Source organism: Rhizophagus irregularis, chromosome 10, assembly GCF_026210795.1.
Source record: "Rhizophagus irregularis chromosome 10, complete sequence".
Classification (NCBI taxonomy): domain Eukaryota; kingdom Fungi; phylum Glomeromycota; class Glomeromycetes; order Glomerales; family Glomeraceae; genus Rhizophagus; species Rhizophagus irregularis.
Genome location: NC_089438.1, coordinates 2,145,737 through 2,173,572, shown reverse-complemented (window position 1 = coordinate 2,173,572; position 27,836 = coordinate 2,145,737). Strand labels below are relative to the sequence as shown.

At 28.8% G+C, this 27,836-nt stretch overlaps 10 protein-coding genes across 10 annotated transcripts; 3 read left to right on the top strand and 7 right to left on the bottom strand.

Moving 5' to 3' along the window:
* Positions 1–24: 24 nt before the first annotated feature.
* Positions 25–2,628, bottom strand: OCT59_002006 (uncharacterized protein). Its single transcript, XM_025316036.2, has 2 exons — positions 2,434–2,628; positions 25–2,360 (listed from the first exon to the last, which is right to left on the bottom strand). Exons 1-2 carry the CDS (start codon positions 2,537–2,539, stop codon positions 490–492), a joined length of 1,977 nt encoding a protein of 658 aa, XP_025181391.1. The 5' UTR covers positions 2,540–2,628; the 3' UTR covers positions 25–489.
* On the bottom strand, positions 2,609–4,796 carry OCT59_002005 (uncharacterized protein). The gene is made up of 9 exons (XM_025316037.2): positions 4,660–4,796; positions 4,467–4,579; positions 4,295–4,388; positions 4,094–4,223; positions 3,972–4,026; positions 3,720–3,902; positions 3,467–3,611; positions 3,116–3,390; positions 2,609–3,032 (listed from the first exon to the last, which is right to left on the bottom strand). The coding sequence occupies exons 1-9, from the start codon at positions 4,783–4,785 to the stop codon at positions 2,876–2,878; spliced, it is 1,278 nt and encodes a 425-aa protein (XP_025181392.1). The 5' UTR covers positions 4,786–4,796; the 3' UTR covers positions 2,609–2,875.
* A 146-nt stretch (positions 4,797–4,942) lies between these two features.
* OCT59_002004 (Iron-sulfur clusters transporter atm1 mitochondrial) lies at positions 4,943–8,252 on the top strand (the record flags this gene model as incomplete). The annotated part of the gene is made up of 13 exons (XM_066144194.1): positions 4,943–5,053; positions 5,130–5,249; positions 5,323–5,562; positions 5,629–5,740; positions 5,814–6,000; positions 6,072–6,153; positions 6,224–6,312; positions 6,506–6,768; positions 6,838–6,995; positions 7,070–7,227; positions 7,422–7,551; positions 7,632–7,998; positions 8,086–8,252. 13 exons carry the CDS (start codon positions 4,943–4,945, stop codon positions 8,250–8,252), a joined length of 2,184 nt encoding a protein of 727 aa, XP_065995379.1.
* Positions 8,253–8,263: 11 nt separating this feature from the next.
* OCT59_002003 (uncharacterized protein) lies at positions 8,264–9,590 on the bottom strand (the record flags this gene model as incomplete). The annotated part of the gene is made up of 6 exons (XM_025316038.2): positions 8,264–8,280; positions 8,357–8,365; positions 8,514–9,048; positions 9,128–9,163; positions 9,346–9,449; positions 9,524–9,590. The coding sequence occupies 6 exons, from the start codon at positions 9,588–9,590 to the stop codon at positions 8,264–8,266; spliced, it is 768 nt and encodes a 255-aa protein (XP_025181395.2).
* A 107-nt stretch (positions 9,591–9,697) lies between these two features.
* On the top strand, positions 9,698–10,570 carry OCT59_002002 (uncharacterized protein). The gene is made up of 4 exons (XM_025325385.2): positions 9,698–9,747; positions 9,812–9,902; positions 9,973–10,096; positions 10,160–10,570. Exons 1-4 carry the CDS (start codon positions 9,711–9,713, stop codon positions 10,262–10,264), a joined length of 357 nt encoding a protein of 118 aa, XP_025181396.1. The 5' UTR covers positions 9,698–9,710; the 3' UTR covers positions 10,265–10,570.
* On the bottom strand, positions 10,299–12,445 carry OCT59_002001 (uncharacterized protein). The gene is made up of 5 exons (XM_025310536.2): positions 11,283–12,445; positions 10,956–11,188; positions 10,852–10,867; positions 10,642–10,717; positions 10,299–10,566 (listed from the first exon to the last, which is right to left on the bottom strand). Exons 1-5 carry the CDS (start codon positions 12,360–12,362, stop codon positions 10,424–10,426), a joined length of 1,548 nt encoding a protein of 515 aa, XP_025181397.1. The 5' UTR covers positions 12,363–12,445; the 3' UTR covers positions 10,299–10,423.
* A 2,245-nt stretch (positions 12,446–14,690) lies between these two features.
* On the bottom strand, positions 14,691–15,466 carry OCT59_002000 (uncharacterized protein; the record flags this gene model as incomplete). Its single annotated transcript, XM_025316040.2, has 4 exons — positions 14,691–14,958; positions 15,038–15,111; positions 15,188–15,363; positions 15,448–15,466. The coding sequence occupies 4 exons, from the start codon at positions 15,464–15,466 to the stop codon at positions 14,691–14,693; spliced, it is 537 nt and encodes a 178-aa protein (XP_025181399.2).
* Positions 15,467–15,940: 474 nt separating this feature from the next.
* OCT59_001999 (uncharacterized protein) lies at positions 15,941–18,883 on the bottom strand (the record flags this gene model as incomplete). The annotated part of the gene is made up of 3 exons (XM_066144193.1): positions 18,277–18,883; positions 17,708–18,214; positions 15,941–17,631 (listed from the first exon to the last, which is right to left on the bottom strand). The coding sequence occupies exons 1-3, from the start codon at positions 18,857–18,859 to the stop codon at positions 15,941–15,943; spliced, it is 2,781 nt and encodes a 926-aa protein (XP_065995378.1). The 5' UTR covers positions 18,860–18,883.
* A 2,334-nt stretch (positions 18,884–21,217) lies between these two features.
* Positions 21,218–25,175, top strand: OCT59_001998 (uncharacterized protein; the record flags this gene model as incomplete). Its single annotated transcript, XM_066144192.1, has 18 exons — positions 21,218–21,432; positions 21,533–21,608; positions 21,675–21,768; positions 21,845–22,025; positions 22,095–22,176; positions 22,248–22,794; positions 22,875–22,935; positions 23,012–23,071; positions 23,155–23,170; positions 23,261–23,294; positions 23,375–23,406; positions 23,477–23,592; positions 23,663–23,765; positions 23,843–23,867; positions 23,951–24,132; positions 24,216–24,294; positions 24,391–24,441; positions 24,508–25,175. The coding sequence occupies 18 exons, from the start codon at positions 21,218–21,220 to the stop codon at positions 25,041–25,043; spliced, it is 2,490 nt and encodes an 829-aa protein (XP_065995377.1). The 3' UTR covers positions 25,044–25,175.
* OCT59_001997 (uncharacterized protein) lies at positions 25,055–26,873 on the bottom strand. The gene is made up of 4 exons (XM_066144191.1): positions 26,522–26,873; positions 26,352–26,425; positions 26,187–26,283; positions 25,055–26,003 (listed from the first exon to the last, which is right to left on the bottom strand). The coding sequence occupies exons 1-4, from the start codon at positions 26,613–26,615 to the stop codon at positions 25,522–25,524; spliced, it is 747 nt and encodes a 248-aa protein (XP_065995376.1). The 5' UTR covers positions 26,616–26,873; the 3' UTR covers positions 25,055–25,521.
* Positions 26,874–27,836: the final 963 nt, after the last annotated feature.

Genomic DNA, 27,836 nt, shown 5'->3' with positions numbered 1-27,836 from the left:
CTTAAAATATCATTTATATTTGTTGTGCTTATACATTTTGAACCAATTATGTTAGAAAAAAGTTATTTATTAAAACTTGATACTTTTTAAAAAAAATTTTCATTTTTAATTAAAAAAGATTTTTTTCTTTGGAGCATTTTGGAAATTTTACAGCCCAGGAAATGGTGTAATTTCGGAAATTTTGGGACCATATTTAAGCCTGAATTAAATACTTAAATCGTTACAAAATTATGCGTGCTTGATTTCGTAATTATGTATCACACCAATAATATCATCCCGGTATAAATTAATTTATTAAACATAAGAATTTTATTTGAAATAATGCAAAAATGTTGAAATTTTTAATGTTCATTTTTCTGCAACCGAATTATCCAACAATCTAAATTTTAATTTATAAAATGATAATTATGAATAACGAAAAAATTATTTTTTTTTGTAGATCTACGTTGATTCGAACTATATTATTTACTATTATTATTTATTATTATTTTACAAATCTTCATGCCTTGGTGGTTCCTCGTGTGAAGGTGGAGCTTGACCATCAGCATACAATTTAGTAGTTATTGGATTAACGATTGATTGTAATTCTTCCCGTTTTTCATCAAAATCTTCCTTGGTCGCAGAAATTGAATGGTCATTCAACCAATCTTCAACCGTCTTGATTGCATCTTTAATAGTTTTCTTGTCGTCATCGCTTATTTTCTTACCAAGTTCTCCGTCATCAGAAATTTGACTTTTGATTGTGTATGCAAAATTTTCAAGCTGATTTCTGGATTCTACGCGTTCCTTTTGAAACTTATCATCTTCAGCAAATTGTTCGGCTTCTTCAACCATACGATCAATTTCTTCTTTAGAAAGACGACCTTTATCGTTTGTAATTGTAATCGATTCAGTTTTCCCTGTACCTTTATCTGCTGCAGATACTTTCATTATACCATTGGTATCAATTTCAAATGTGACCTCGATCTGCGGTATACCTCGTGGTGCAGGCGGTATACCTGTTAATTCGAACTTGCCGAGCAAGTTGTTATCTTTAGTCATAGAACGTTCTCCTTCGTAAACTTGAATTAATACAGTAGGTTGGTTATCCGCGGCGGTAGAGAAAATTTGTGACTTCTTAGTAGGAATTACAGTGTTACGAGGAATTAATTTTGTCATAACGCCACCAGTTGTTTCAATACCGAGTGTAAGAGGACAAACGTCTACCAAAAGGATTTCCTTTACATCTTCATCTCCAGAAAGAATACCTCCTTGTATGGCGGCACCATATGCAACTGCTTCATCAGGATTAATGTTTTTGGAAGCTTTCTTGCCATTAAAGAATTCTTCAAGGAGTTGTTGAACTTTGGGAATACGTGTGGAACCACCAACTAGTACAATATCGTGTACATCCTTCTTATCAATATTTGCATCTTTCAATACTTGTTCAACGGGCTTTAATGTTTTACGGAAGAGATCATTATTAAGTTCTTCAAATTTGGCACGGGTCAAAGTTTCGGAAAAATCTTTACCATCATGAAATGATTCAATTTCGATACGAGTTGACATTTGAGAAGATAATGTACGCTTGGCTTTTTCAACTTCACGCTTTAATTTACCCATAGCTTTTAAATCTTGTGTAACATCTATCTTATTTTTCTTTTTATAAAGTTTAACGAAGTGGTCAATAACTCGGTTGTCGAAGTCTTCACCTCCCAAATGTGTATCGCCGGCAGTTGCCAATACCTCAAAAACACCATCATCAATTGACAAGAGAGAAACATCAAAGGTACCACCACCAAGATCATAGACAAGAATCTGACGTTCCCCATCGGATTTATCAAGACCATATGCAATTGCAGCCGCCGTAGGTTCATTTACAATACGAAGGACATTAAGTCCAGCAATTACGCCAGCATCTTTTGTGGCTTGTCTTTGAGCGTCATTAAAGTAAGCTGGGACTGTAACTACTGCATGTGTAACCTTCTTGCCTAAATACGATTCTGCAATTTCTTTCATTTTACCAAGAATCATAGCCGAAATTTCTTCAGGAGTAAATATTCTTTCTTCGCCTTTTACAGTTACTTGAATAACAGGTTTACCATCTTTGTCAATGACCTTGAATGGAAAGTGCCTAATATCTTGTTGAACTTCTTTATCGCTAAAGCGACGACCAATTAGCCGCTTAGCATCAAAAATAGTGTTCCTAGGGTTATTTGAATATTGATTCTTTGCCGCATCGCCAATTAGACGTTCATCATCGGTGAAGGCAACATAAGAAGGCGTGATACGGTTACCCTGGTCATTGGTCAATATCTCAACTCTTCCGTTTACGTGTACTCCAACACAAGAATAAGTTGTTCCTAAATCTATACCGATAACTGTCGATCCATGGAATATAATATTAGACTTATAAGTTTCGAGAGAACAATATTCAACAATTAATTTTTATACCTGTTCCAACGTCGGGTTTCTCATCAGCAATTACTATTACAATAGGAATAGTTATTAACAGTGAACATAACACTGCAATAAATTTGAAGAAAGTAGCTTTCTTCATTTTAAAATATTCAAGAATTATCGAAAATAGACAGCAGTTTTTAACCGGACAATTATGACAAAAGAAATTGAGATAAAAGTATCTTAAATAAAGACCTTTTTATAATGTTGAAATACGAAATAAAATATATTGTTGGCATTATTCTATTGGTTGGAGATTATTTTAGTGTTGTCAATTAACTATTGGCTGTATGCGAATATGTCAGATGTGTATGATGTACATTTTAGTCATTTAAATTTATGTAACTAATTACGTGTCGTAAAATGGTTCAATGCTCCGTATAAAATACGTGAATTTATATTATTTGCTTATTTAACCTTTTTGGTGATCAGTCGATCAGATAATTTCCATTTCCACATCGTCGATTATTTCGCCACGTGCAACAGAATTAATAATTTCACGGCGGATTTCCGACGTTATAAGATCGTGAGATTTGACTTTTAATACTTCAAGAAGAGCATCTTTCTGTTCAGTTGTTAAATCTTGTTTATATCTGTAAAATTATTATTGGTCATTAATCATATCAAAAAGAAATAGTCAATCTAATTTGACGTGCAACAAATAGGTTAAATATACCTTTGTGCAAAAACTAAAAATGACTGATGCCATAATACCGGCATCGTCCTTTCATCATTTTTAAACTGCAAAAAGTGAAAAACTAACGCGTCTACCACTTTATAAGGTAGCGCGTATTTTTTATCAAGTAATATGCGGATGAATAGACTGTTTGGTCCAGAATATTCCATTTCAGCAAGTCGTAACAATCCAGCCGAAGAATGAAGTATAGGGATACTAACTTTTGAGATTATACTACCAATGATAGCGGCTTCTTTTAATGTACATGTACCTGACTATTAATATAAAGTGTGTAGTAATTAGTAAATAAATTTATAATGCTTATTATTATAAAATTTAATTCTTGCTCACTTCGCACAATGGAAACAAGATTCCTTTAAAAAATGCTGCTGGTTTATACAATGCTTTTTTGAGAGCCATATATAAATGGTAATTAAGCTTTTTGTTTTCATGAATGTCATCTCGGACTTTTTCAAGAAGGACGAGATCAAAAAACCTGTTGTAAGTAATGTAAATTGTATATATACTCATTATACAAGTACTATTCCGTATACTTTTATTTTTGCAAGGAGATAAACATTAAGCAGTGCTCATTTAATCTTACCTTTGTGTTTGTTTAGTCTTAAGATTTGAAACAAAAATTCTCGTGGCTTGAAAAGTCGCATGAGGAGTCCAATTTTCAGGATGAGTTAGGTACAAAATTTCTTCCCAATTGGACAAAGATGGAATAATTTTGAAAGCTTTAGGAAGTTTTCCGGACTTATAACGCCTCAAAAGTGTGCCAACTCTAAAATAGATTGCAAATTTCGTTAATTCGTTCGTTATACTTATTAAATATGTGATATTTTCAACGTACTTTGTATAAACTTCGACCACTTTTGGATTTATAGACGGATGTTGAGACGTTACATCTAATAAATACAACATACGTTAAATAATAATTTCTGTATTACATAAATTATTCAAATAATTACTAACCTGAAGTTTTATCCTTGATCAAATTTTGCGATTCAATTTTTTCCATAATCAGGTCTGCCAAAGTTTTCCTTTCCCTTGGAGCATTTGGCAAAAACTTTTTTAGAATTTCTTGATCCTTTTCATCAATTTCCTATTCATGTTAATATACGACATTAGTAAGAAGAGATCATTAAAATACGTAAAATTTTCGATAATATTAACCAATTCCTCATAATCAAAATCTTCTTCGTCAGAATAATCTTCTTCACTTTCACTTTCGATTATTGAAGAAAATATTTTATTTTGATCATTCTTACTAAAATAAATTAAAACGTAGATATTTATTATAAGTTGTTAATAAGGTAATAAAATAGTCATTGGATTCTTTTCTTACTTGGGTTGACCTTTATCTAAAGTATCCTCCTCCTCAAGTTCTTCCTGAAGTTCTTCCTGTTGTTCCTTTGCAATTTTGAGAATTTTCCGCGAAAGACTTGGTTCGACATATTTCTAAACGTAATATGTTTGAGATTTGATTCAAAAAAAAAAAAAAAGAACACTCGAAATAATAAAATAATAAACTCTTATACATCGTCTTTTTCCTTTTCTTGACTTCGCCTTGGCTTAGTATGTTTGGCACCGGGTTTTTTATCTTCCAGCAGTTGAACATGAAGAGGATTGTGCCGCTCTTTTTTGGCAACTCGTTCTTTTCCCATTCTCACGATAAAATTCAAATGTGAAAATACAAAATTTTTTTGATAAGATGTGATAAAATGATGTGTAACAGCGACTCGGAGAAAGATGTTAATAATCAAAGATTGCTAGCTGCAAAATTCTTCGTTCTTAATAACGGAACAGTTAACTTACGGCGTAATGTTAATTAGAGGTCTTACAACAACCTTGCACCAAAATTTAAGTGCAAGAGTCACAGTCTATTTAACAGTTCCAACTTCAACACCGCTTCAATTTAAAGTTTACAGCTCAGTTAGTAATTACTTGAAGAATTTTCCTAGTTTTCTTTTTTCATAAAGTCTTATAACTTTGATGTATTAAAAAATAGTTTTTACAAAAAAGAACGTTACACTATATTGTTAACAGAAAAGCAAATCTTATTAGCTGCTCAACAGTATTTTTGAAGAATTGTCGGAAACGAGGACAAATTCAAACTGTTATCTCAAATGCAAGTATAAATTAAATAATGTTTATGATTTTACTATGGTTAATTTGAATATTACAATGTATAACACTTGTAGCCAATATGGAACATTCGCTATTTTGCTGTCAATACGAAAGCCCCTTTAAAAAAATCACTCAAAGAACCTACACTACCCGCTTCTCGTCCCCCGGCTGCTATTGATAAGACTATCAGAACAACACAAACTTCTACAGATTGGAAAATTATTAAAAATCTGGTCCGTTATATTTGGCCAAAAGATGATCCGGCTGTCAAAATTCGGGTGGTAACTGCCTTATCATTGTTGGTTGCGGGCAAAGTAAGAATTGATTAAAATTTTTTGGTCAAAGTTTATTATAACTAATTTTCATATTATCGTTTTTAGCTCCTTAATGTGCAAGTTCCATTTTTTTTTAAACATGTAGTCGACTCCTTAAATATTGATATGTCACAATTTGGAACAGTATGGACGATTGCTGGAGCAATGATAATCGGATGCAAGTGTACAAATGAATATCTTATAGTTAAAATTATTGTTATATTTAATTCTGTTTTGCGTGATCTTTATAGATGGTGCAGCTCGCATTGGTTCGACTATATTTCAAGAATTAAGAAATGCAATATTCGCAAATGTGGCCCAAAAAGCCATTCGTAAGCTTGCTAGGAATGTGTTTTATCACTTGCATCAACTTGATTTAAATTTCCATTTATCTCGCCAAACTGGTGGTTTAAGTAGGGCTATTGATCGTGGAACGAAGTAAGTTCGATTTTAAATTTGCGATTTAATTGCTGCACTTCGAATATCGTTTTAATAAATTTTTTATTTAGAGGTATAAGCTTTTTGCTTTCATCCCTTGTTTTTCATGTAATACCTACTGCATTGGAAATATCCATTGTGTGTAGTATTTTGGTGAGTTTTTTTTTTGACATCGTTATTATTTATATCTCAATACACGGTTTATTATAATAATTATTATTAGGTATATAATTATGGCACGCACTTTGCAACAGTTACGGCACTTACAATGCTAACTTATGCAGTTTTCACCATTAAAACAACATCATGGCGGTAATTTTTTATGAAAAGGCTTGTCTTTATGAATGACTAATTCCATTACAAGCAATACTTTTATTTTATTTTATTTTTTTTCTTTAACTTATCCTCACTGAGAGCAGTGGCTTTATTGACCAATATCTCTATTTGATTGATTAAAAAATTTAATTATGTTATTCAATTATTCTTTATTTTTTTTTTTCTACAGAACAAAATTCAGAAAAGAGGCTAATCAAGCTGATAATGAAGCTGCCACAGTTGCGGTTGATTCCTTGATTAATTATGAAGCCGTAAAGTATTTTAATAATGAAAAATTTGAAACAGAACAATATGATAAGGCTTTGGAGAAATATGAGAAAGCATCTCTTAAAATTGCGACATCTCTTTCCCTCCTAAATTCGGGACAAAATATTATATTTAGTAGTGCGTTGACCACTATGATGTTTCTGGCTGCTCAAGGGGTTGTTTCAGGTATCTCATTAAATTGGTTGGTTTTTTATTGGAAATCACATTGTATTTTCTTACAAGTTTTTCTTTAAGGGAATCTTACGGTCGGTGATTTGGTGATGGTCAACCAGCTCGTATTTCAATTATCTTTACCTCTCAATTTTCTCGGTTCGGTATATAGGGAACTGCGTCAAAGTTTGATTGATATGGACATTATGTTCAATTTACAAGGAGTGAATATTTCTATCAAGGTATATTTGTAAGAGATTAAAAGATTTTCTATATATTGTAAATCAGATATTATTAAATTAGATTTTAATTGTAGGATTCACTCAACGCAAAACCTTTAATGCATAAAGGTGGTGAAATAAAATTTGAAGATGTTATATTTGGATACCACCCTGACCGCTTAATTTTGAAAGGAATAAGTTTTACTGTACCTAGAGGAAAGAAAGTTGCAGTGGTAGGACCAAGTGGATGTGGGTAAGTCTTACAATGTTTTTCAATATATCCAGTAATATGTAGCTAAAACGACACAATATATTTCTTATTCTAATTAGAAATATATGAGTTCCTCTCCATAACTTCTAGTTTCTAGCTATTCAGTTAGCTAACTTACATTTCCCTGATTTTTTAACATCTATTAAAACACTTTATCTAAAAATAAAAATTATTAGGAAATCAACTATTCTCCGATTACTTTTCCGGTTTTACGATCCACAGAGCGGTAACATATATATCGATGGACAAAATATTAAAGATGTAACATTGGAAAGTTTAAGAGCGAACATCGGTGTTGTGCCGCAAGTAATTCAATTAATAATATATTTAATTTAATTTAATTAATTAAACCATAATCTTTTAGCTTTTTTTTTCTGTCATGTCAGGATACTTCCCTTTTCAACAACACAATTTATCATAACATTGCATACGGTCAGATAACTGCTGATCGGGACAAGGTTGAATCCGCAGCTAAGCGTGCACGTATACATAATGTTATTATGTCATTGCCAGACAAATACAAAACGCTCGTAGGTGAACGAGGCTTAATGCTTTCTGGAGGCGAAAAACAGAGAATTGCGTTAGCAAGAACAATCCTGAAAGATCCTCCGATAATATTTTTTGACGAAGCGACTTCTGCTTTGGATACACATACTGAACAATCGCTTTTATCTAATATCCGAAGTATCCTTCAGGAGAGTCAAAAAACTAGCATGTTTGTTGCACATCACTTAAGTTCTATTGCCGATGCGGGTATATAATTTAATTTTTGTTTTTTTTAATATTAAATTTTATTTTAAATGCATTTGAATTAATATAATGTATATTTTCAATACTAAGATAAAATAATCGTATTAAGAGATGGAGCTATAGTGGAACAAGGAACTCATGATGTTCTTATGCAAAAAGAGGACGGTATTTATCGAGAAATGTGGTTCACACAAGAAATGTCCGATCCCGCCTTTGAGGAAGAGGAGGAGATCTCCGAATTTTATAAAGAAATTTAATTATCGCAATTTTAAAAAGATGTTATTACTATTATTTAAAAAAATCAATAAAAATTTTATTTAATATATGATTCACAGTAGATTAATCTTCGAAAATTACTTACGATTTATTTCTAGTTTACGAATTTGTTAAATTTCGATTATAATAGGTAAGACTTCGTATTATTTTTTCCCTCCATTTCAAAATTCTCCAAACCATTAAGATATATACAGTTGTAACTTCAACCCTCACGATGATCCAACGCCAGTCCATGACGTTACGCCAATCTTTGATCAATGCACCAAGTTTTCGCAACCAATTATTTTTATTTTTTCCTTCAATTATCTCCTCCTTTTCTAATAAGTTCTTTTGAATAACTTCAAAAATTATTTCCCCGCGACATATAGGACAAGTAGGAATCGGTCTTAATCTAAGATTTGAATTTTGCCATCCTAAACGCGATACAACACTAATTCCCAACCATTTAAACATACAATCTCGATGTGCTACATGATGAGAGACTTTACAATAATTTTCAATAACTCCTAATGAATCCATATTCGGATCATCAGAATAATAAGGTCCATTCCCAATTCCAACTCCATAACATACACAACAGTCATCATCTTTTGTGCCATCTAATACTGGTCGTCCTTTGATAATCAAACACGTAGAATTTCGGATATGCATAAAATGTCTTAAAAGAAGAAAATGAATAGATTCTTCTATAAAACACGTCGGTAAATAGCACCAAAATAATTCTGATATTAAAGCAACAAGTGGCGGAAGAGAAATGACATGTGGAGAAGGAAGAGACTAAATGAGATTATAAATAAATTAGATATTAATATGATAATATAAAAAGTATTAAAAGTATTCAAAAATACTTAATTACCTTGATTTTCAACCATCGCAAAAGTGCGTATACAATCTGAAATGATAAATATCATGCACAATGTGATAATCGTCGAATAATTTATAAACCAAATCATAATATTATTATTCTTTTTAAATTTTTACATTAATGAACCCATTATCTAGTTATTTCCTAAAACATTATCTTTGATTATCTCTCAATAACGAATCATGTTATGTAAATTTTGCTTATCCTACCAGCATATGGAAACACGCCACTATCTTTTTTTCACCTTCAGAAAGTCTTTTACGAAATATCAAAGGTGCGCCACCAACATTAGCTTTGTAAAGCAATAAATATGCTATTTATCCCCGTTTATTTAAAAGTAGTCAGTTATATTATTCAAAACACAAAAATATTGGAAAATAGATTTACCTTTAGTCCAAGAACTACAAGCCCATGCGACGGCAATAATAAACTTTGCATATTCGGATGATGACATGTAGAAAGAGTAAAATAATTTCACTTTAAAAATAGATGAGATATTTATCGCATTATCTCCACGTGATACCAACTTTTAAATTGAATTTGCGAAAATCATCATAAAATGTAGTTAATAACAATGTCGAGCTCAAAAACAAAGAAACTCACCGATCAAGGTAAAATTTTTATTTAATTAAAATTTTTTATATAAGTTTTCTATTGAAACAAAATTTTAAACAGAAATAACGGCTCAGTTTAACACTATGAAAACAGAGCTACAGAATATAGCTCAAAAGATCGGAGAGTTAGAATCTGAAGCTGACGAACATAAGTGAGATTTTCTTTTATATGAAACTTATGATATATATATTTTGTTTCAATAATTGTTTTGGTTTGCTTAGGGCAGTCATAGATACATTATCTCCTTTGAATGGTGATCGGAAGTGTTTTCGTTTGGTCAACGGAGTATTGCTTGAACGCACTGTAAAAGACGTGTTACCTGCTTTGCAAACGAATCATGATGGGGTAAGCGTATAATAAAATTGGTTAATTGTCTAGAAGCATTATTTATGTTATTATTTTTAATAGGTAAAGAATATAATGAATAATCTTGTTCATTCCTACAAAACCAAAGAGGAAGAATTCATCGCATTTCAAAAAGAACATAACATTAAAGTAATTTCGAGATCATAACTAAATCACGAATAAGTTTTATACGTATATATTAGCATATTTGCATTTCCTATTTTCTGGTTTTTTTATTATTACTGTTTATACAAATTCAGAATAAAAAAAAATATTATTCTAAATATTGAAGGAAAAAATAATATAGAAATACATATAAATACAAATTTAACCAGTTATTTCCCAAATTTTTGTTCTAGATTTATCAGCCAATAGTTTGACTGTTTTAGCCGTAACTATTATGGGTAAAATATAAATGGTGTAAATCAGGGAAATTACCACCGAAAATAAAATTACGATATCTTCGTAAACTAAAAATATATAAATAAATAAATGAGATAAACTCGAAAAGTGAAAATAACCTTAAATGAATTACAAGAACTAACCTCTATCAAAAATTATATTCGGAAGTGTATTCATTGGAAGGTTTCTTGGATCATAGAATAAAGATACTCTAGTAGGCTTTTTAATAGATTCCATATTTTTTCAAAATTCAGATTAAATAATATTCCGTACAATGAAGCCAAGATCAAAAACTTTCCCAACGTGAATATAAATTTTTCATTGGGTTTGTTATTCATATTTAACAGACTCACCTTTTGTTGTTTTCCCCTGTTGTTATCATAATAAATAATAAATATACTTAATAAAGACACAATAACAAATCTAACTTGAATTAAATATTATATTATATACTCACGAATTATCTTCTAATTTATTTTTTAGATTTCTTATTTCTAATTCTTGCGATGAAATTTTGATAGATAATTCACGCATCAATTCTTCAACTTTAGTTATATGATCAAGTTGAAGTTGTTGCACATCCGTCATCGATTCAAATGTATTCAAATTAGAGGATTGCTTTTTGATAGTCTCCTCTAAAGTGCCATTTAAGGTGAGTAGAGACTTATTGGCAATTTTAAGATCAAGGAACTTTATCATTGCGAAAATTTAATGATAAGTATACAAAGTTAATCTCAAATAATTTAAATTTTTTTTCTTTAAAAAAAAAAAATAGTTGATATACCTTTCTTTGTATTTTTGGATTAGAGGACATATTCATCAATTCCTCTAATTCTTCTTGATCGTCTTCAACTGTATTTTCTTCCTCATAATCTTCTATTTCATTATTTACATTCATTTGTGCAGAAACAGATATTTTCTTACGAGGTCCAGGATCACTATAATGTGATACTATAGTAGATGATTCTATTGGACCACCATATGTGACATCAGACCAACTTTTTTGGTTATTATTATGTACATTATGTACGTAATTATCATTTTGATATTGTGATAAATAAGAACTGAAATCGGAGTTAGTATTTCGTACTTTTGGCTGTCGAGGCGAGATTTGATTACTATTATTATACAGTGTTTTTCCAGGGTCACTTCCCCAAGAGACATCTGATCGAGTATCAGAACGAGCATATGTTTGTTCTGATCTAAGAGTGGCATCGGAATTAGAATCGAACGAAACTTTACGAGGTTGATTGTCAACAATATTCGATTTTTTATATTGGAAACTAAAATTCCCCTCAGAGATTGTAGATGCTTTTACCCTTGGCCGTCGTACTGCGTTATTACGACCTGATTCATTACTAGTTTCTATCCATGCTGTAGGACTAGTTAATGAAGAATTTTCGTATTGTTCCTGATGATGTTTAGATTGCAATTGCAAATTACTAAAATCAGAAATTATCATATTGGCTGATACTTTGGCACGAGCTCCTTTATCAACATCAGTAGACTTTTCTAAATTCAAATCATTTTTTACTTTATTTTTACTCTTTTCTACTCTAGTAATAGAAGAATCTGACGATTCTGTTTCGTCAGAATCACTCATATTATCAGAAGTATCACTCGGGTCTGGAGATTCCGTTATTTCCGAAGAATAAACTTTTAATTTTTCTTGAAAAGTGTGAGCATTAATGACGGCTTGCTTTTCGCCAGAAACGTTATTATCGTGATTTTTTGCTTGATTAAAAGCTTGGCCTACTGCGCCCAATATTGAACTATTATTTACTTTAGGTCGTATATTTGCATTAGTAATTTCATCTTTTTGGACGCCGGGTGAGCTTTTACCAAACAATTCCTCAAACCCCATTAGTTTGATGAATTAATGCTTAGAAAACTTCAAAATTCAGATTAAATAAGTAGAGAAACCGATTTGCAGAATAATCTAATTTTAGAACGATTGTAGTTGTGAGTGTCAACTTACCGAAAAATCAGGCAAAAGTCGCGTGCCTCAACGTGATTATGTTATATTGTAGTTTTAATTCGTAATTCATGTAACAATTAGAGCACCACCTCAAATATTTCAAATCTATACAAAAGAAATTTTTGACCAAATAAAAATATTCTCAAATTATATATATATATATATATGCTTTTAAATTCAAAAAAAAAGTAATACAGTAGCACCTCTATAAGTGCACCTTCTATAGCAGTAAGCATGGTTTCAACTTATAGGAGCTCTTAATATTTTATTCTCTATAAATAAATTCTAAGTGCATTTTTTACTATGATCTCAAAGAGTACTTGGAGAGACAATACTATACTAAAAAGGCTAATTAATATTAGAATTTTTCTAACTATCACCGGGGGTGATGATCACCGGTGACTGAAATTATGACGATCGACCAGCATTAAAAAAATATAGTGCCGGTAAAATTTGATAATTCTGGCCAACGGTGACGGTGATTTGAAGTAATAGAAAACTTAATAGAATTAATTAATAAGCAAAAAATTATACAATTATAAAAAAACTATTAGAAAGAAAACAACTCATTATATAATAAAAATCATATTATATATATAAAAAATCCCAAGGAAAACAAAATATTTATATAGATCTTTTTCTTTTTAAATAGTACCAGTTAAAGTTTTATTACCTTTTTAATACTAGCCAATATTTCATACTTTTTTTATTGAAAAAAATAACTTTATATTTCATATTTCATTTTATATTATATTATATTTAGTAATAATCAACTAATTTTAAATTATTAAAAAAAATCAATTATTTAATTATCAATTCATTTAAAATTAACTTTTTTAGCATTATATGTTTAAGCAAAATTTAATAATAAATTTATAAATATTAAATTGCAATAATTCAATATTTTTTAATAGGAAAACTCTTTTAGATTATTTTTATAACTAATAAGATATACTCTGCTAATATTTATTAATAAAAAATATATTTTTATAATACAAATATACAATATATTTATTGAAATACATTCCTTTGCTTTTTTTCATGGAAGATTTAAGATTAGTAATAGTCTTTTATTAGCCAATTTATCATCGATTTCTCATCCCACTCGAACATCATCACAACCGAGTAGGTCACCTATGTCCCAGTGGGACCAGCAAGTAGCCTTTGGCATCAGATACCTTGATCATAGTCAGCGATTTTTTCGGGATTTTATGTAAAAATCTATTTTTCGGTCAAACGGCTCAGCTTTCAGGATTTCGGTTGAAGTATTCGGATATGCTGTAAGTATAATATAAATGAGCTGATAGAAAGAATCACCCCAAGTCGCAAATGTATCGTTCTTATATGATCAGGTGCTATGTTCTATACGACGTATATGTCACATAATAGTATAAGATAGTATGTCGTACACGTATAAGAAAGATACATTTGCCCCCAAGTCACTTTTGAAATCGGTTGTCACACAGTTCGATTGATGATCTAATTGATTAGGTTGATCCGTTACGCTGTGAGTTATTGGGGTTTACTTTACAGATTTATGGTCGCGAACTTGAATTTATTACTTGACAGAGATAAATAGGGTATTTTACGAAAAAAATTTTAGATTCAAATTCCCTAAATGGGTGAAATTTTATTGATTTTTCAGACACATGGCTAATTAGAAAATGATATAGTTAGCAAGCGAATTATATGATGCTATCAAAGAGGGAGGGAGTACGCGGATCCTAAACCATTTAATGCGAGTCCCAGCATCAAGTTATTTTCTTTACTCTCAGATTTCTTATAAATTTCTATAGCTATTTTGTTTCTATCACTATTGTTAACTATAAGATTCTCAGCCCCATCTACACTAGATTTCTGAAATAAATTTTTACGCCTATCTATATCACTACCAGCGAAATTTTGCTTAAATAAGTTAACGGTTATTACTTCAAATAAGCTTTTTAATCGATGTTAGGTTTATTTTATGAATGGCAACTGAATCAAAGCTCACTATAATTAGCCAGGAAAAGTGAAATTGAATGGATAAAGTTAAAATTAAACACTTTATAGTCAACTGTTCAACAAAAATTTTTAAATAAGTTAACGGACAGTAAATAAGTCCCTTATATTATTGCTGTTAAAATTTTAAATTAATGTCTTTCAGCCAATATTTAATTCAATTTTTTATCTGTTATGACTAATTAAAATATCCAAGATCAAATTTTCCACTGATTAAATATTAGTTTTATTATCATCTGCATTTTTAAAAATTTCAAGGTCTTTTAATAATTTGTGCATATCTTCAAGTTTACGCTCCATATTTTTTATTTGTGCTTGATGCTTTTCTTCTTCTTGTCTATCTTTATCTTCAACATCTTCAACATCTACTAAACTTCTTAATTTTTTACTGATAAACGGTGGATCAAATTTAAATCCAGTTTTATTTTTATCAATTGCTATAATGAACTTACGAACCTCATTAGCAGGAATACTATAATGACTGGAAATAATTAAATAAATTTTAATTAACAAATAAATTAATTATAAATATTTCAATAATAACAAATATTATACATTACATCCAATCTGGAAACCATTCTTTCTTTTTTTTGTGCCGAGGTAACATGTAAAATAATTCAATTTCCATGATAACCTTTTAAAATAATAATAAAATATGATTAAAAAAAAAAAACTGATAAATCAGATTATGATTATTAAAAATACAATACCTTTGCTTTTTGAAGTAAGAATTCTTCATAATTGTCATATTTTTCAATTGCCATATTAAGCAAACCAATAAATAGATTCATAAGATAAATTACTGTGAAAAATGTAAATAAAAATAATAAAAATGTCATTGTATGAGATTCACGATATGTCCATGGTGATAAAGATCCAGAATCACCTATAATTTTATTCAAAAATAATAAATAAATTAATCATGAAGTTAAAACTTTAGAGTTATTATAAAATAAAATTAAGTTATTACCTATAAGAAGTAAATACATTGCTAAAAGTGAAGTGGGAAAATAATTAAACATATTTGTATTTGAATCAGGAGGTTGAATTAATGTAGGATTAGAATTTATAGTTCCATCTGAATTAACAGAATTGTATTTAACAGCAAGATTCAATGGATCATTTTCATCATCATTTTTTGTTGATCTTAAAAGAATAAAAAATGCATGAGCAAATCCAAGTATAATAAAAAGCAATATCACTAGGAATGGAATAATTTTTCTGCCAACACCAATCATTATAATAAAATAAATTCCAAAATATTGAAGTACTCGAAAAAATAATAAAAATTTGAAATTTAATAATATAATAGAAATTGCTGTAATCCAAAGAGATGGTTCATCTTCAATAAACCAATATATAGATGTTATAATAGGTAAAGAATATGCTCCTAAATCTATTAATAATAAAAAGAAATTGATTAATTTTTTTTTTTTAAAAAAAAATGAATTGTATAAAATATATCACTTACCAAATAAATTCCATATATCTTTTAAATAAATTTTATTTGGTAAATATAAAAATTGTCGAATTTCAAAAGTTAAATGTATAAAACCAAGTATAATTGAAAATATAAAAAGTATTTTACGATTAAAATCAGAAATGAATTTTTGTTCTAATGTAGATGCAAATGTAAAACAAAGATAAAAAATAGTATAAAAAAACCAAATTAAATAATAATAAATCCTTCCGAAATGTTTCCATTTAAAATCTATAATAGCTAAAAAATTCCACAGTTGATAATAATCATTTGTATCTACATTACAAAAAAGAACAGATGTTCGTTTATATATTAATTCATTCCAATGATTATCATATTCGGTGCTATCACAAATATGAGGAAAAGGAACAATAAAACTAATTATTTGATTTATTTCCTTCTCTTCAATTTTTTCTTTTAATGATGACTTATCTTCACTTTTCTCTGATGGTTTAATATAAATGTTTTTTGAATATGTATAAATTGGAGAAGGATTAATTTGACAACTAATTGATGAACAATCAGGATCTAATAAAATAGATGTACATGAGATATATTTCATTGCTAAATTTGGATAATGTTCGCATAATTTAGTTAAATTTGAACTGATCAAACTAATCATAATCATATAATTGTAATTTAAGTAATCGTTTGATTTGATTAATTCAATAGTTTTATCAACAATTGATTTAATAGTAAAGTAATGGCCTTTTTCAATTGCTTTTTCTAGAAAATTTGGTGGGTTATTTATTTTATTAACAATTGATTTAATAACAAAGTTATCACCTTTATCAATTGCTTTTTCTAACATTTCTTGTATTTCTTGTCTAAATTTTGAAAATTCTGCTGGATCATTTATAATATCTAAAAATAACTCCCCGTATTTTGGGGAACCAATCTTTTCAAGTATAGTTGTAAAATTTGGTGATGGTAATGAAAATTTTGAATCTTTAAATTCGTTTTTCAAAATATTATTAATAAGAGATTTAAATTCATAATTTTTTGTTGTCTTTCCGTCTGTTAAAGTTTCAATATATTCGTTCCATTCCTTATTCGTCCAAAAATATCGAAGTCTTAATTTTCTAGAATGTTCGTCTTTAGCTATTGTATAAATATAGATTCCTTTTCTAATAATTAAAACCAACTCCTGATTATCTAGTTGTTTATATGAAATTAAATCAGTATAATGATAACATTTTTTGTTCCCAATTTCTTCCCATTTATTATTATTTTGTGATTTTTCAGATACTTTAATGTAAACATCCTGATTTGAATTTTTTTCAATAATAAACCGAAAATGATTTCCATATTCTAATTCAATCTTATTGTTATCTGGAAATTCAAAACCTTCTTTGTCATTTTCACTAATATCTTTAAGCATATTTCTTATAGTTGTGAAAATAGGTTTAGTATAAATACAAACGGTATTTAGTATTTGTTCAAAATTATTTCCATCTGTAACCGAAACATTATTATCAACAATGGAGATCTTTTTGTCTGATTTAGTTACAATATTTTTATCGGTATTGATATCATCAATATCAATTACATTGGAAGTAACAAAAGGATCTAGAAATCTACTTTTGTTATTGCTATCTTTAACAATTAATAATACTTCAGAGCCATTCTTTAAGGTTACAAATTCTACTGGAGTATGATGATAATATTGATCATCTATAATATAAAAAAATGAAATAAAATTATAAATATTGTACATTATAAAACATTGTAAAAAAAAGTAAATACTAACCGAGTCTTGAAATCCACATTCCAGTTTCCATTGAAAATATATTAATTTTATCATGATACTTTTTAATCTTTAATGCCAATAATGTTTGACGTTTGTTTATTACTATACTAAATGATCTAATTGAATTATCAGATGTATAATCAGAAAGAAAGTATTGTTTTTCAAAAGTTATTCTATTTGATTTATCTAAATTATCTAAATTCCATTGGTACATCCGACGTCCATTAAAAAGAAATAACTTTGTTTGATATATAAAACAATTTGTATTATGTTTTATTAATCCTTCAAGAATTTCTATATCATATATTTTATAATTCTCCCAAGAAATTGTATTTGTTTTTGGCTTAGAATACTTATAAATTTTATAATCTTTTAATTTATCATTTAATGATACTAGAATTATATCACCATTTGGAAGAAATCCAATCGAATGTCGTTTAACATGAAGTCCTTCTACATGCTTTAGTTGAAGAGATCGACCTTTATCACCATTTAAATCAATAAGATCTATAATATAAATTTTTAAATTAATTAAATTAAAACTATTTTATGATAAAATAAATACTTACAATAATTATTTTCATAATCAATTTTATTTTCAATTTTATATTCACTTTTATTTTTATTTTTACGATAATAAAATAATAAAATTTTTTTATATAATACAAATGATTTTAAATCTATATCTATACCCAATTCTTCATCAAGCTTAAAATACACATCGGGTTGTTGATGTCGTTGTCCATTCGTTTCAATGTTAATTGACCACCCATGAATTGAATTATCTTCTTTGCTGTATGTAACAACATAATTTTTGAGAGCTTCTTCACTATTAGAATTATCTGTCTTTTCTAGCAAAGTTACTTCACTATTACTATTAATAATTGAATTATCTTTTTCACTATAAGTAACGTCGTCACTGTAAACTTCTTTTTTACCATCAATATCAAGGATTGAATTATCTCCTTGAGAAATAATAATTTTATCTATTTGTTTCCCATTATGCGGTCGGACAGGATTCTTTTCTAGCAAAGTTACTTCACTATTACTATTAACAATTGAATTATCTTTTTCACTATCAATATCAAGGATTGAATTATCTCCTTGAGAAAGTGGTGACAGTGCCGAAATTTCAATAACAGTGTCTTCCATGTCGCGTAATTAAAGAGAAAATTTACGACAAAAAATTTTTCGGTGCGTCTATTTATATAATTACGAATAAAATTTAATTTTACCATTTATGTTTAAGCATAAAGATTAATCCATAGTGAAAGATTGTGCTTTAGATGCAAAATTTACGCCAAAATTTTACAAAGTATTTTTTTTTTTTATTCTTCTAAAAAAGATTGTCACCTAAAAAGTAATATTAATTTGCTGCCTTTTTTTTATTGTTGAATTAGTTTTTAGTTCTTCATTCTCTTCATTGTGATGAATGAAAATTGGTATAATGGCGTACATTATTAAAAATACCTTTATAGTAATTTTCAATCAAAGAAAACTGGTCATTAAATTATCGTCAAAATTAAAATTGAAATTTTCCATTTACTAAAATCTAAATGATGCATCGCATACATTTATTGGTAACACATAACATAAAAGCTAAACTAATTCATGGTCAGCATTTGGTGATCCTGGACATGGTGACGCAGGAAGTGCATAATTTCTTAAATGATTTTGTAGACAGTTCTCCTGTTTGAACCATCTTTATCGACTACAGACTAATGTTTACAAATTTGTCAACTTTATACCCTGATCGTTTCTCTTTTGCCATAGTTTCCTTAGGCAATCCAGTGATAAAAGATCCGCCATTGATAGTAGTACTTGCATTTATATTTCCATTCCCGTTGAACTCAATAATTGTTGGCTGGTAGATGTGGAGTTGGCGCGGTCTACTCCTTTTTCTTGCTTCCGTGAAATCCGGGGGTTCATTCTAATAAAAGTGATTTATAAATTATATTGTTCGACCGGTATGTACTATCCCATCCGGTCGGCAAAGGGCTTTAACATCAGACAACTGCCATTTTCATTTCTTTGCTCTACAAATAATTTCTATAGTTAATTTGTTTCTATCTATATCGCTAATTACGAGACTTTCACAGCTTCTATAAACACCAGATTTCCGAAATAAATTATCCCACCCATACATACAATATTTTCGCCTACACAATCATGAAAAAGATTATTTCTTGAAAGAGAACCTCTCTGAAATTAAAAAAGTTCGAACCTACAGATAGCAACTAAGGTAATTTTAAAAAAAGTCACGAAAGTGGCTGGTGGCTGATGTGATCACAAGATAAACAAAATATGATTGGCCGACTGATCACTTTATACATACCGCGAAAGCACTTGATTTACTTAAAGAAAAAAATGATTTTTAATTAGGAGGGACTAGGGAGTGATGATTAAACTATCTTCTAATAAAATAAGAAATAAGACATTGAATAAAATTTAATCACATCACTTTATTTTTTAAATTTGTTCACAAATAAACATTAATAAATTATATTTTTTGATAATGCTTGTCTTACTTGTTCAAGTAAAGGATACTTTACTTCACGCTGTAAGTTGAAACTGAAATAGTTGTCATAGAAAGCCATTATTCCTTTTCTTTTAAAATTTCACTAATTGTTGACCTTTCAATATTTAAACTATAAAGTCGGTTAAAATATGTTGCAGATTTTTAGTTTGGTAGCTACAAATTTTTTATTATAATTATTAGTAAGAGAACTTTACAGGGCATCTTAGCAAAAATATAATTCTTTCATTATGATAATTTTTTTTGATAAAAAATTGTACTATTAAGTTTGGTACAATAAGAATATTTGCCGAATATTTGGTATAACGATCCCAGATTACCTGAACAGATATCAAGTACTGTGTATGGAAGTAGTGATAAATTTGACAAATAATTAAAACAAGTACTGTATCTTTGATGTACCATAGTTTTGCAAAAATAAAATAAAAAGTCTAAATATCGGATATGCATTAAAATAATTAAATCAATCATCAACATATATATGTCGTAATGAAATTAAAAATCACGATTATCACCTGACGCACATCATTCTTATATATGCACATGACGGGAATTTCAAGGGTTTTTGGTAAGTAGCAATAAAAAGTCCTTATCACTATGAAATCTCTCCGTCGTAGCTATAAATAATTGTGTAACATTAACCATAAAAGGGATGACATGCCGGTGCTTTGGCTTTCCAAGGCAAAGATTATTCATATATTCTTAATTTTATTACATCAAAACGAGAATTGTCTAGATATGTTTAGAAACGGTTAGAAAAAGAATGGTGTGGATGCTCCATAATGTGTTTAATGTGTTTATACATTAATTTGTTCATTTAAACAAAAATGCAAACCATATAGTAATGTAATAAATGTACGTGTAACATAAATCAAGATCACGTGAGTGAAAAAAGTGTCGGGAAGATCACCATCTATTATAAAAATTTGTATCAATTTATCGATTTTTTAGATTTTAATTTTTGTATTAAACTAATGGGCAAGGAAAATTCTAAAGTTGAGCCTTCATTGATCCTGCCTTTTGCTCCCATTGAAGACGAACCAATGTCATCTTTGACGGTTGAAAAGACTAAAGTTACTTCAACTGACACTTCACCTCCAATACCATCTCTTGTCAGTGAGGCAAAAACCAAAGAAGTAGGTTTACAACCTACTGGAGACACCAGAAGTGTCGAAGAAAGAAATCTGACGTGAGTTTGTACAGCTATGGTTTGCTTGGACACAAGTAAAGAAACCCTTTCGTCGTTTGTATGTTGCTGCTTAAGCAATTTTTAACTAACCATTAAATAGACGACACCACCCTGGTCACTTTCGCGATGATCCAGTAGGTTTTATGATGCAAATGGGTGCTTTTTATCAAGGAACGGTAAGTCGCCTCTTTGATTAACCAATCTAAGTTGATAAATTTTAATTATTCTGATGTAATATATAGGGCTGGAGAAGTTACAAAAATTATATAGGAACACGGATATTATATGAAGGATATACAGAAGAAGTTAAAGAACGAGTTCTTAATAGTGAACGTGGTAATATTAATAGTAATTAGAATAATAATTATATTATTTTATTAGTTTTTTAAAAAAAACATTGCTTTCATTATAGTCCTTTATATGATTGCTTATTTGGCCGAAAAACAGGCAAATCTACTTGCTCAAACAATACCAAATGCAACTTCAAAAATGATTGCAAGAAGGAAGAAATTACTAGAAAAGGAATTACAAGCTGTTGCAAATGGGATGGTTGATAAATTAGTAGCTGATCTTAATAGTTTGAGATTTATTAGGTTTGTTTATAATTATAACTACTTGTTTTAAGAAGGGAGTGATAGTAATATTATTTAACTTCTTATTAGACTTTTCGGTTTCTTTGTAAATAATATACTAGTAAGGATGTATCATCAGGGAGTTCACATATCAGAACGCGAGTTTCTTGAGGTAAGTCTTTATTATAAATTATTTTCTTTTTAACATTATACATGTATTTACTTATTGTTTGATCTTTTTAGCTTCGTCGGGTGGCTATTCATGCTGCTCAAAATTCGCAATCTCTTATTATTCTTCCTTGTCACAAATCTCATATCGATTATCTTGTCATATCTTATATGTTTTTCCGATTGGGTCTAGCACTTCCACATATTGCCGCAGGAAATAATCTTGATTTACCAATTGTTGGTAGGATTCTTAAACGAGGTGGTGCATTTTATATCCGTCGTTCTTGGGGAGAGGATCAACTTTATGGAAGTGTAGTTAAAGAATATCTAGAGGGTTTATTGGAACGTGGTCATAATATTGAATGTTTCATAGAAGGAACCAGAAGTAGGACTGGAAAATTGTTACCACCGAAGTTGGGTATTTTAAAAATTGTATTGGATTGTATACTATCGGGAAGAGCAAAGGATTGTTGGATTGTTCCCATGTCTATCCAATATGATAAAGTGATCGAGACAGAGACTTATGTCAATGAATTATTAGGAAATCCCAAAGAAAGGGAAAGTTTATGGGGTATAGTAACTAATACAAGATTATTACAGTTGAAGTGGGGTCGAATTGACGGTAAACTAACACTGTAATTTCTTTATTACTGTACTATGCTAATATTTACTTTTATTTAACATTTTTATCATCTTTTATAGTGCGATTTGCCAAGCCTTATTCTCTTCAAGGATTTATTAATGAACAGATTGGGAGAAGAAAGTAATTGTCTGAGTTTATTATTCATTTTAGTTTGCGCATCTTATTTATAAAATATTGTTTTAAATAAATGGTACAGATCATTTGATCCAAATAGTGAACAACAAAAAATTACGTTATTGAGAGCTCTTGGCTACCAGTATGTATTATTGCTAAAGTCAATATCGATATATTGGAATATAGAATTTATTACTAACAACGTGTTTATATTGATAATATTAGGGTTTTGTCAGATATTGTGAGCATTTTATCTATATAAAAGGAGTTTATCAAATGAACAAATTCATGGCAATTCAGATGTTTTTTATTTATTCATGTTTATTTTTAGAATTCAGTTTCAGTAGTAATGCCGACCGCTCTTGGTTAGTTTATTTATATATTATACAATTTTTTTATACTGCTATGTTATTTATTTAACAACTTAAATTATTATTAATTGAAGTCGGTACCGTAATATTGACATTACGTGGTCGAGTAAGTTTTCAATTTTCATAAATGATGAATTAACAATTAATAATTTTGAATAATATCGTAATATTCATAGGGAGTTGGTAGAAATGAATTAATTAGACGTGTAGAATGGTTAAGAACCGCAATCCTAGCTAAGGGAGGACGAGTAGCAGATTTTAGTGGTATGACCATAGGAGAGATAGTTGATAGGTACATATATTTTTTTTTTATTAATTCTATTTTATAAATCATTGTATATAATCTGAATTTTATTATACAGAGCTATCACTGTATTAAAAGATTTAATTAAAGAACGAAAAGAGTTGTTGGAACCAGTTTTTTATGCCGAAAAAAGATTTGAATTAAGCTTTTATCGAAATCAGGTAAAATAGATAACATTAACTTATGTTATTGAATTTCAAATTAATACAAAATATTCATTTTAATAAATCATATATAGGTGATGCATCTGTTTGTATCAGAGGGTATGTATTATTAAAATATGTTAGACTATTTAATTATATAGACCATTTAGTTAACTATATTTAAATTTTACCGACGTTATAAGCCATTGTTTCTGCAGCAATGTATACAAAAATAAAACAGGGAGGAGCAAAATCAACACAGCGACTTCATATATCTACACTTTTAGATGAAGTGACATTTTTATCACAGTTGTTGAAGGTTGAATTTGTATATCAACCGGGTGAGATCGAAATAAATTTGGAGAATACAATAAAGGGATTAATAGTATGTTGAATTTTACTATTTTAAACAAAAAAAAAATATTATTTTTTTTTGCTAATTTTTAATTGAATAAAAAAAAAATATAGAATGACCAAGTCATGAAACTTGAAGGCGAATATGTTTTATTATCTGATAGGGAAAGAGCGATTGGACGAGAGAACTATGGTAAAGTTTGTTTAAAAAATATTTGATACATTTTCTTACACATTATTATGTACTTCGTATCATTTAAAAATAAGCTTCTTTTATTATTCCATAAAGATTTTTACTGCTTCCTGATATGGCCGTTTATTGAAACATATTGGTTAGCAGGTAAGTAACCTTTATGTAAATTATTCAGCTATATGAAATCTTACTAACAAATCAATTATATTACAGCTATTAGTTTATTCTCTATGACACCAACTAATTCTCCTCAACCTACAACAACAATCGTAAACAAAACTACGTCAAAAAAACCTGTTCCTATAATATGGTTTAATGAACAAGATTTTCATAATAAATGTCAAATATTTGGCAAAACTTTATATTATCAGGGAGATTTATCATATTTTGAAGCTATAAATAAGGAAACGTTAAAAAATGCATTTATTAGATTAGAAGAAGTAGGACTTATAATGGTAAAACGTAGTCACAACACAAAAGTAATGACAACAATTGCATTATCTCCTGATTATATACCAACAAGGAATTCTGAAGGAGCGATAGAACCAAAGGGTAAATTATGGGATTTAGTTGAAAGAATTGGTAAATTTCGTAGAGAAGGAAAAAACCGCAGAGATAACGCTACTGTAAGCTCACGTGTATTAAGATTAGCTGAAATAGTAGGTACACCTACCACGGCTGATGTTGTTGTAATGACTAATTTAATGAGTAGACCGGTTAAAGCCGGTAAACCAGAGGCCAAACTTTAACTCGTTTCTTATACTCCTCAAATAATATTATTATTTATTCATATATAGAAATTTATAATATTTTTTGAAAAATTGGTAAAAAATGATTGTCCTATTTAAAAAAAAATAAAAAACGAAAAATTTAAAGCGAAAAAAAAAAAGATTTTTTTTCTTGACAAATAAAAAGCTTCAATATAAATATAGAAGACAAATAATTACAGATGATTGATTTAATAAATCAATTTAAGCCGCAAAAGAGTACAATATACAAAAAAAGTTCAAATAATAATTTTATATAAAGTTATTATTAACATGAAATGTTTACTTAAATTTTGTTATAAATTTTAGATGTAAATATCAAATATATATATATATATATAAAATAAATAAAGAATTTAAATAATAAAAAAAAAAAAAATGAAAATTTTTACAAGAAAAATGTTATAAAAAGGTAGGTATGAAGGAGGAAATTTTTAACCTTCTACCCAAACATTCTTTTTTATGATTCATTGGGATTTTTAGCATATTTGGCTAATAATTCTTCACGTTTCTTTTCCCACTTTCTCCATTCGCCATTACCGAGGCTATTATTATGAGAACCCATGGCATAATCGGTTGGAACACCCGGATTTTCATTTACCCACAACAATGAAGGTGTATTAAGAGCTCCATATCCGTACATATATTCATCAGAGCCATTACGCCAATTTCTGCCATACTGCATTGCACTATTAACAGTTCCGCTACTCAAGGTTCTACCTCTTCTTTCAAAAGGTCGATTTCGATTATAATTGTAAAATGAAGCACGTCTGAAATGTTGTGTTGCAATAGTATCGCCTGGTACTAAAGGAGCTCTTTCGTCATCAGGATTTCTTATTCTACAACATCGGCAAATACAACAACACAAACAAAATAGTATTGAAATAAATAATATTCCAACAAGTGCTGATGCAAAAGATATAAGAGCCTGTTTATGGGAAACTATTATATAGCATTAAAGTATATATTTAGAGTTAAAATTATGCGTAATTAATGAAAATATTTTTTTTTTTTGATTCTTTTTTCAAATTAACTTTTGAAAATCGAAAATTGTATCTGATGTAAGAAAGAAAGTTATTGATTGATTCAGGGTGAACAAATTATTTTAAATAAATGCTTGCATACCAAAACATTGAGCATATTCATATTCCCAATTATCAATCGTACATATCTCTGGATCCTTAAACGGTCCCTTCCAACCACCTTGTACGCATTTATTCGTCTAAATTATAGAATATAAATAAAGTTTTTTAAAAAAAAGAAGTAAAAGAAAAGAAAATGAGGACTTACAGTAACACAGAAACCACACGCTAAATGACTAGTACATTCTCCACAGGTGGCAAAAGCAGAACACTCTATTAATTCTATATTGAAGGAGAAAAAAGGAGAAAAAGAAAGTATTAAATTCCAAGTTGAATATCAAAGGTCCTTTTTAAGTATAACATCGCGTTTGTATATACCTGTAAAGTTACTTTGAGCGAAGCTTGTCTCAGACTTCAGTAAAATTAACACAAATAGAATACTTAAGTATGAAAAAGGTCTTATCAAGGACATGTTCAAACCTCAAAATATCGACTTTTTGATAAACAAATTTTATTTTTTATTTATAAAATAATAAGAAAAAAAAGAAATTAATTTTCTTTTTTTCAAGGGCCTTTCCAGAAAAAAAAAAACCTTGTAGCTTTGATTTTAAGTAGGAATTAAAAAGTAAAGAATAAATAAGAAAATAAATAGGTGGACAAATAAAGGAAAGACAAAAAAAGAAAGACAAATGATAGGAAATTTTGGTATGGCGATAGGGGTTTAATATATAAAGAAAAAAAAATTTTTTTTTTTTTAATTTTTATTTATGTGAAAAAAAAGGTTAATTTTAAAGTTTTCTACATAACCCCGAGATTTTCCAAAGTAAATATGGTAATACAGTCGATAAAAGATGAGCCACAGTCTTTTTGCTTTTCAAATTTGGCGTTATTCATTTATTTAATTTTCACGTGAGCAATAATGAAAAGGTTATCATTCGCAATACGATAATCATTTTTTTTTCTTGGGGTTTCTTATCTTTAAATTTTTCCAAATCGGCAAATTGGAATTAAAGAAGGGGGAAAGAGAACAAAAGAACATGTATTTACCAGATAGTAATATAAATAAATACCAACTGTTGAAAAAATAACCCCAAAGCCTCCTTTCTTCATCCCTTTCAAGTTACTTAACAAGTATTTAACAATGTATTAATTTCCATAAATTTTTATATATCACGCGATAACAGATCTACGTTCTAACTTCTACAAAAATTATTGATATCATATCAAATTACCATGTCCAGACCCAGCGTGCTTTTCATATAATTTCAGCTATAATAGTTAGGAAGGATCTACCTTTAATTTTTTAATGGTGTGACTATAGAAAGAGTATTTTATCATATTGAGACATGAAAAAACATTCTAAATTACTTTAAAAATATTCGACTAAAGCGCCAACATGCATTATACCAGGAAGCAGCTTTATTTTGGATATTATCTATCTTATCTTCCTGTTTAGAATCCGAATATAAGTTAGAAGCCTCAATAATTTACATTATTATTGATTATTTACTTGGAACCGACTACCTAAATGATATTCAAAATATTATTTAACAGAGAGTGTTCAAAATTTCGAAAATAATTTAATTACTGGCACAAGGAAAATTATATAACTTCTTACAACTTGAGTCGCAATAATAATAATAATAAATCGTATATTTTGTATAGGTCATTATATGAAAAGATGATTGGTGAA

Coding starts and splice junctions, on each gene's coding strand:
- OCT59_002006 (XM_025316036.2), bottom strand. CDS start 2,539: ATGAAGAAAGCTACTTTCTTCAAATTTATTGCAGTGTTATGTTCACTG. Junction 2,361..2,433: donor GAAACCCGACGTTGGAACAG/GTATAAAAATTA, acceptor ATGGATCGACAG/TTATCGGTATAGATTTAGGA.
- OCT59_001997 (XM_066144191.1), bottom strand. CDS start 26,615: ATGTCCTTGATAAGACCTTTTTCATACTTAAGTATTCTATTTGTGTTA. Junction 26,284..26,351: donor CGTGTGGTTTCTGTGTTACT/GTAAGTCCTCAT, acceptor TCTATAATTTAG/ACGAATAAATGCGTACAAGG. Junction 26,004..26,186: donor TGAATATGCTCAATGTTTTG/GTATGCAAGCAT, acceptor GCTATATAATAG/TTTCCCATAAACAGGCTCTT.
- OCT59_002001 (XM_025310536.2), bottom strand. CDS start 12,362: ATGGGGTTTGAGGAATTGTTTGGTAAAAGCTCACCCGGCGTCCAAAAA. Junction 11,189..11,282: donor ATCCAAAAATACAAAGAAAG/GTATATCAACTA, acceptor GCAATGATAAAG/TTCCTTGATCTTAAAATTGC. Junction 10,567..10,641: donor GAATATAATTTTTGATAGAG/GTTAGTTCTTGT, acceptor ATATATTTTTAG/TTTACGAAGATATCGTAATT.
- OCT59_002005 (XM_025316037.2), bottom strand. CDS start 4,785: ATGGGAAAAGAACGAGTTGCCAAAAAAGAGCGGCACAATCCTCTTCAT. Junction 4,580..4,659: donor AAGAAAAGGAAAAAGACGAT/GTATAAGAGTTT, acceptor TATTACGTTTAG/AAATATGTCGAACCAAGTCT. Junction 4,224..4,294: donor ATTTTGATTATGAGGAATTG/GTTAATATTATC, acceptor TAACATGAATAG/GAAATTGATGAAAAGGATCA.
- OCT59_002002 (XM_025325385.2), top strand. CDS start 9,711: ATGTCGAGCTCAAAAACAAAGAAACTCACCGATCAAG. Junction 9,903..9,972: donor TCTGAAGCTGACGAACATAA/GTGAGATTTTCT, acceptor TGGTTTGCTTAG/GGCAGTCATAGATACATTAT. Junction 10,097..10,159: donor TGCAAACGAATCATGATGGG/GTAAGCGTATAA, acceptor TATTTTTAATAG/GTAAAGAATATAATGAATAA.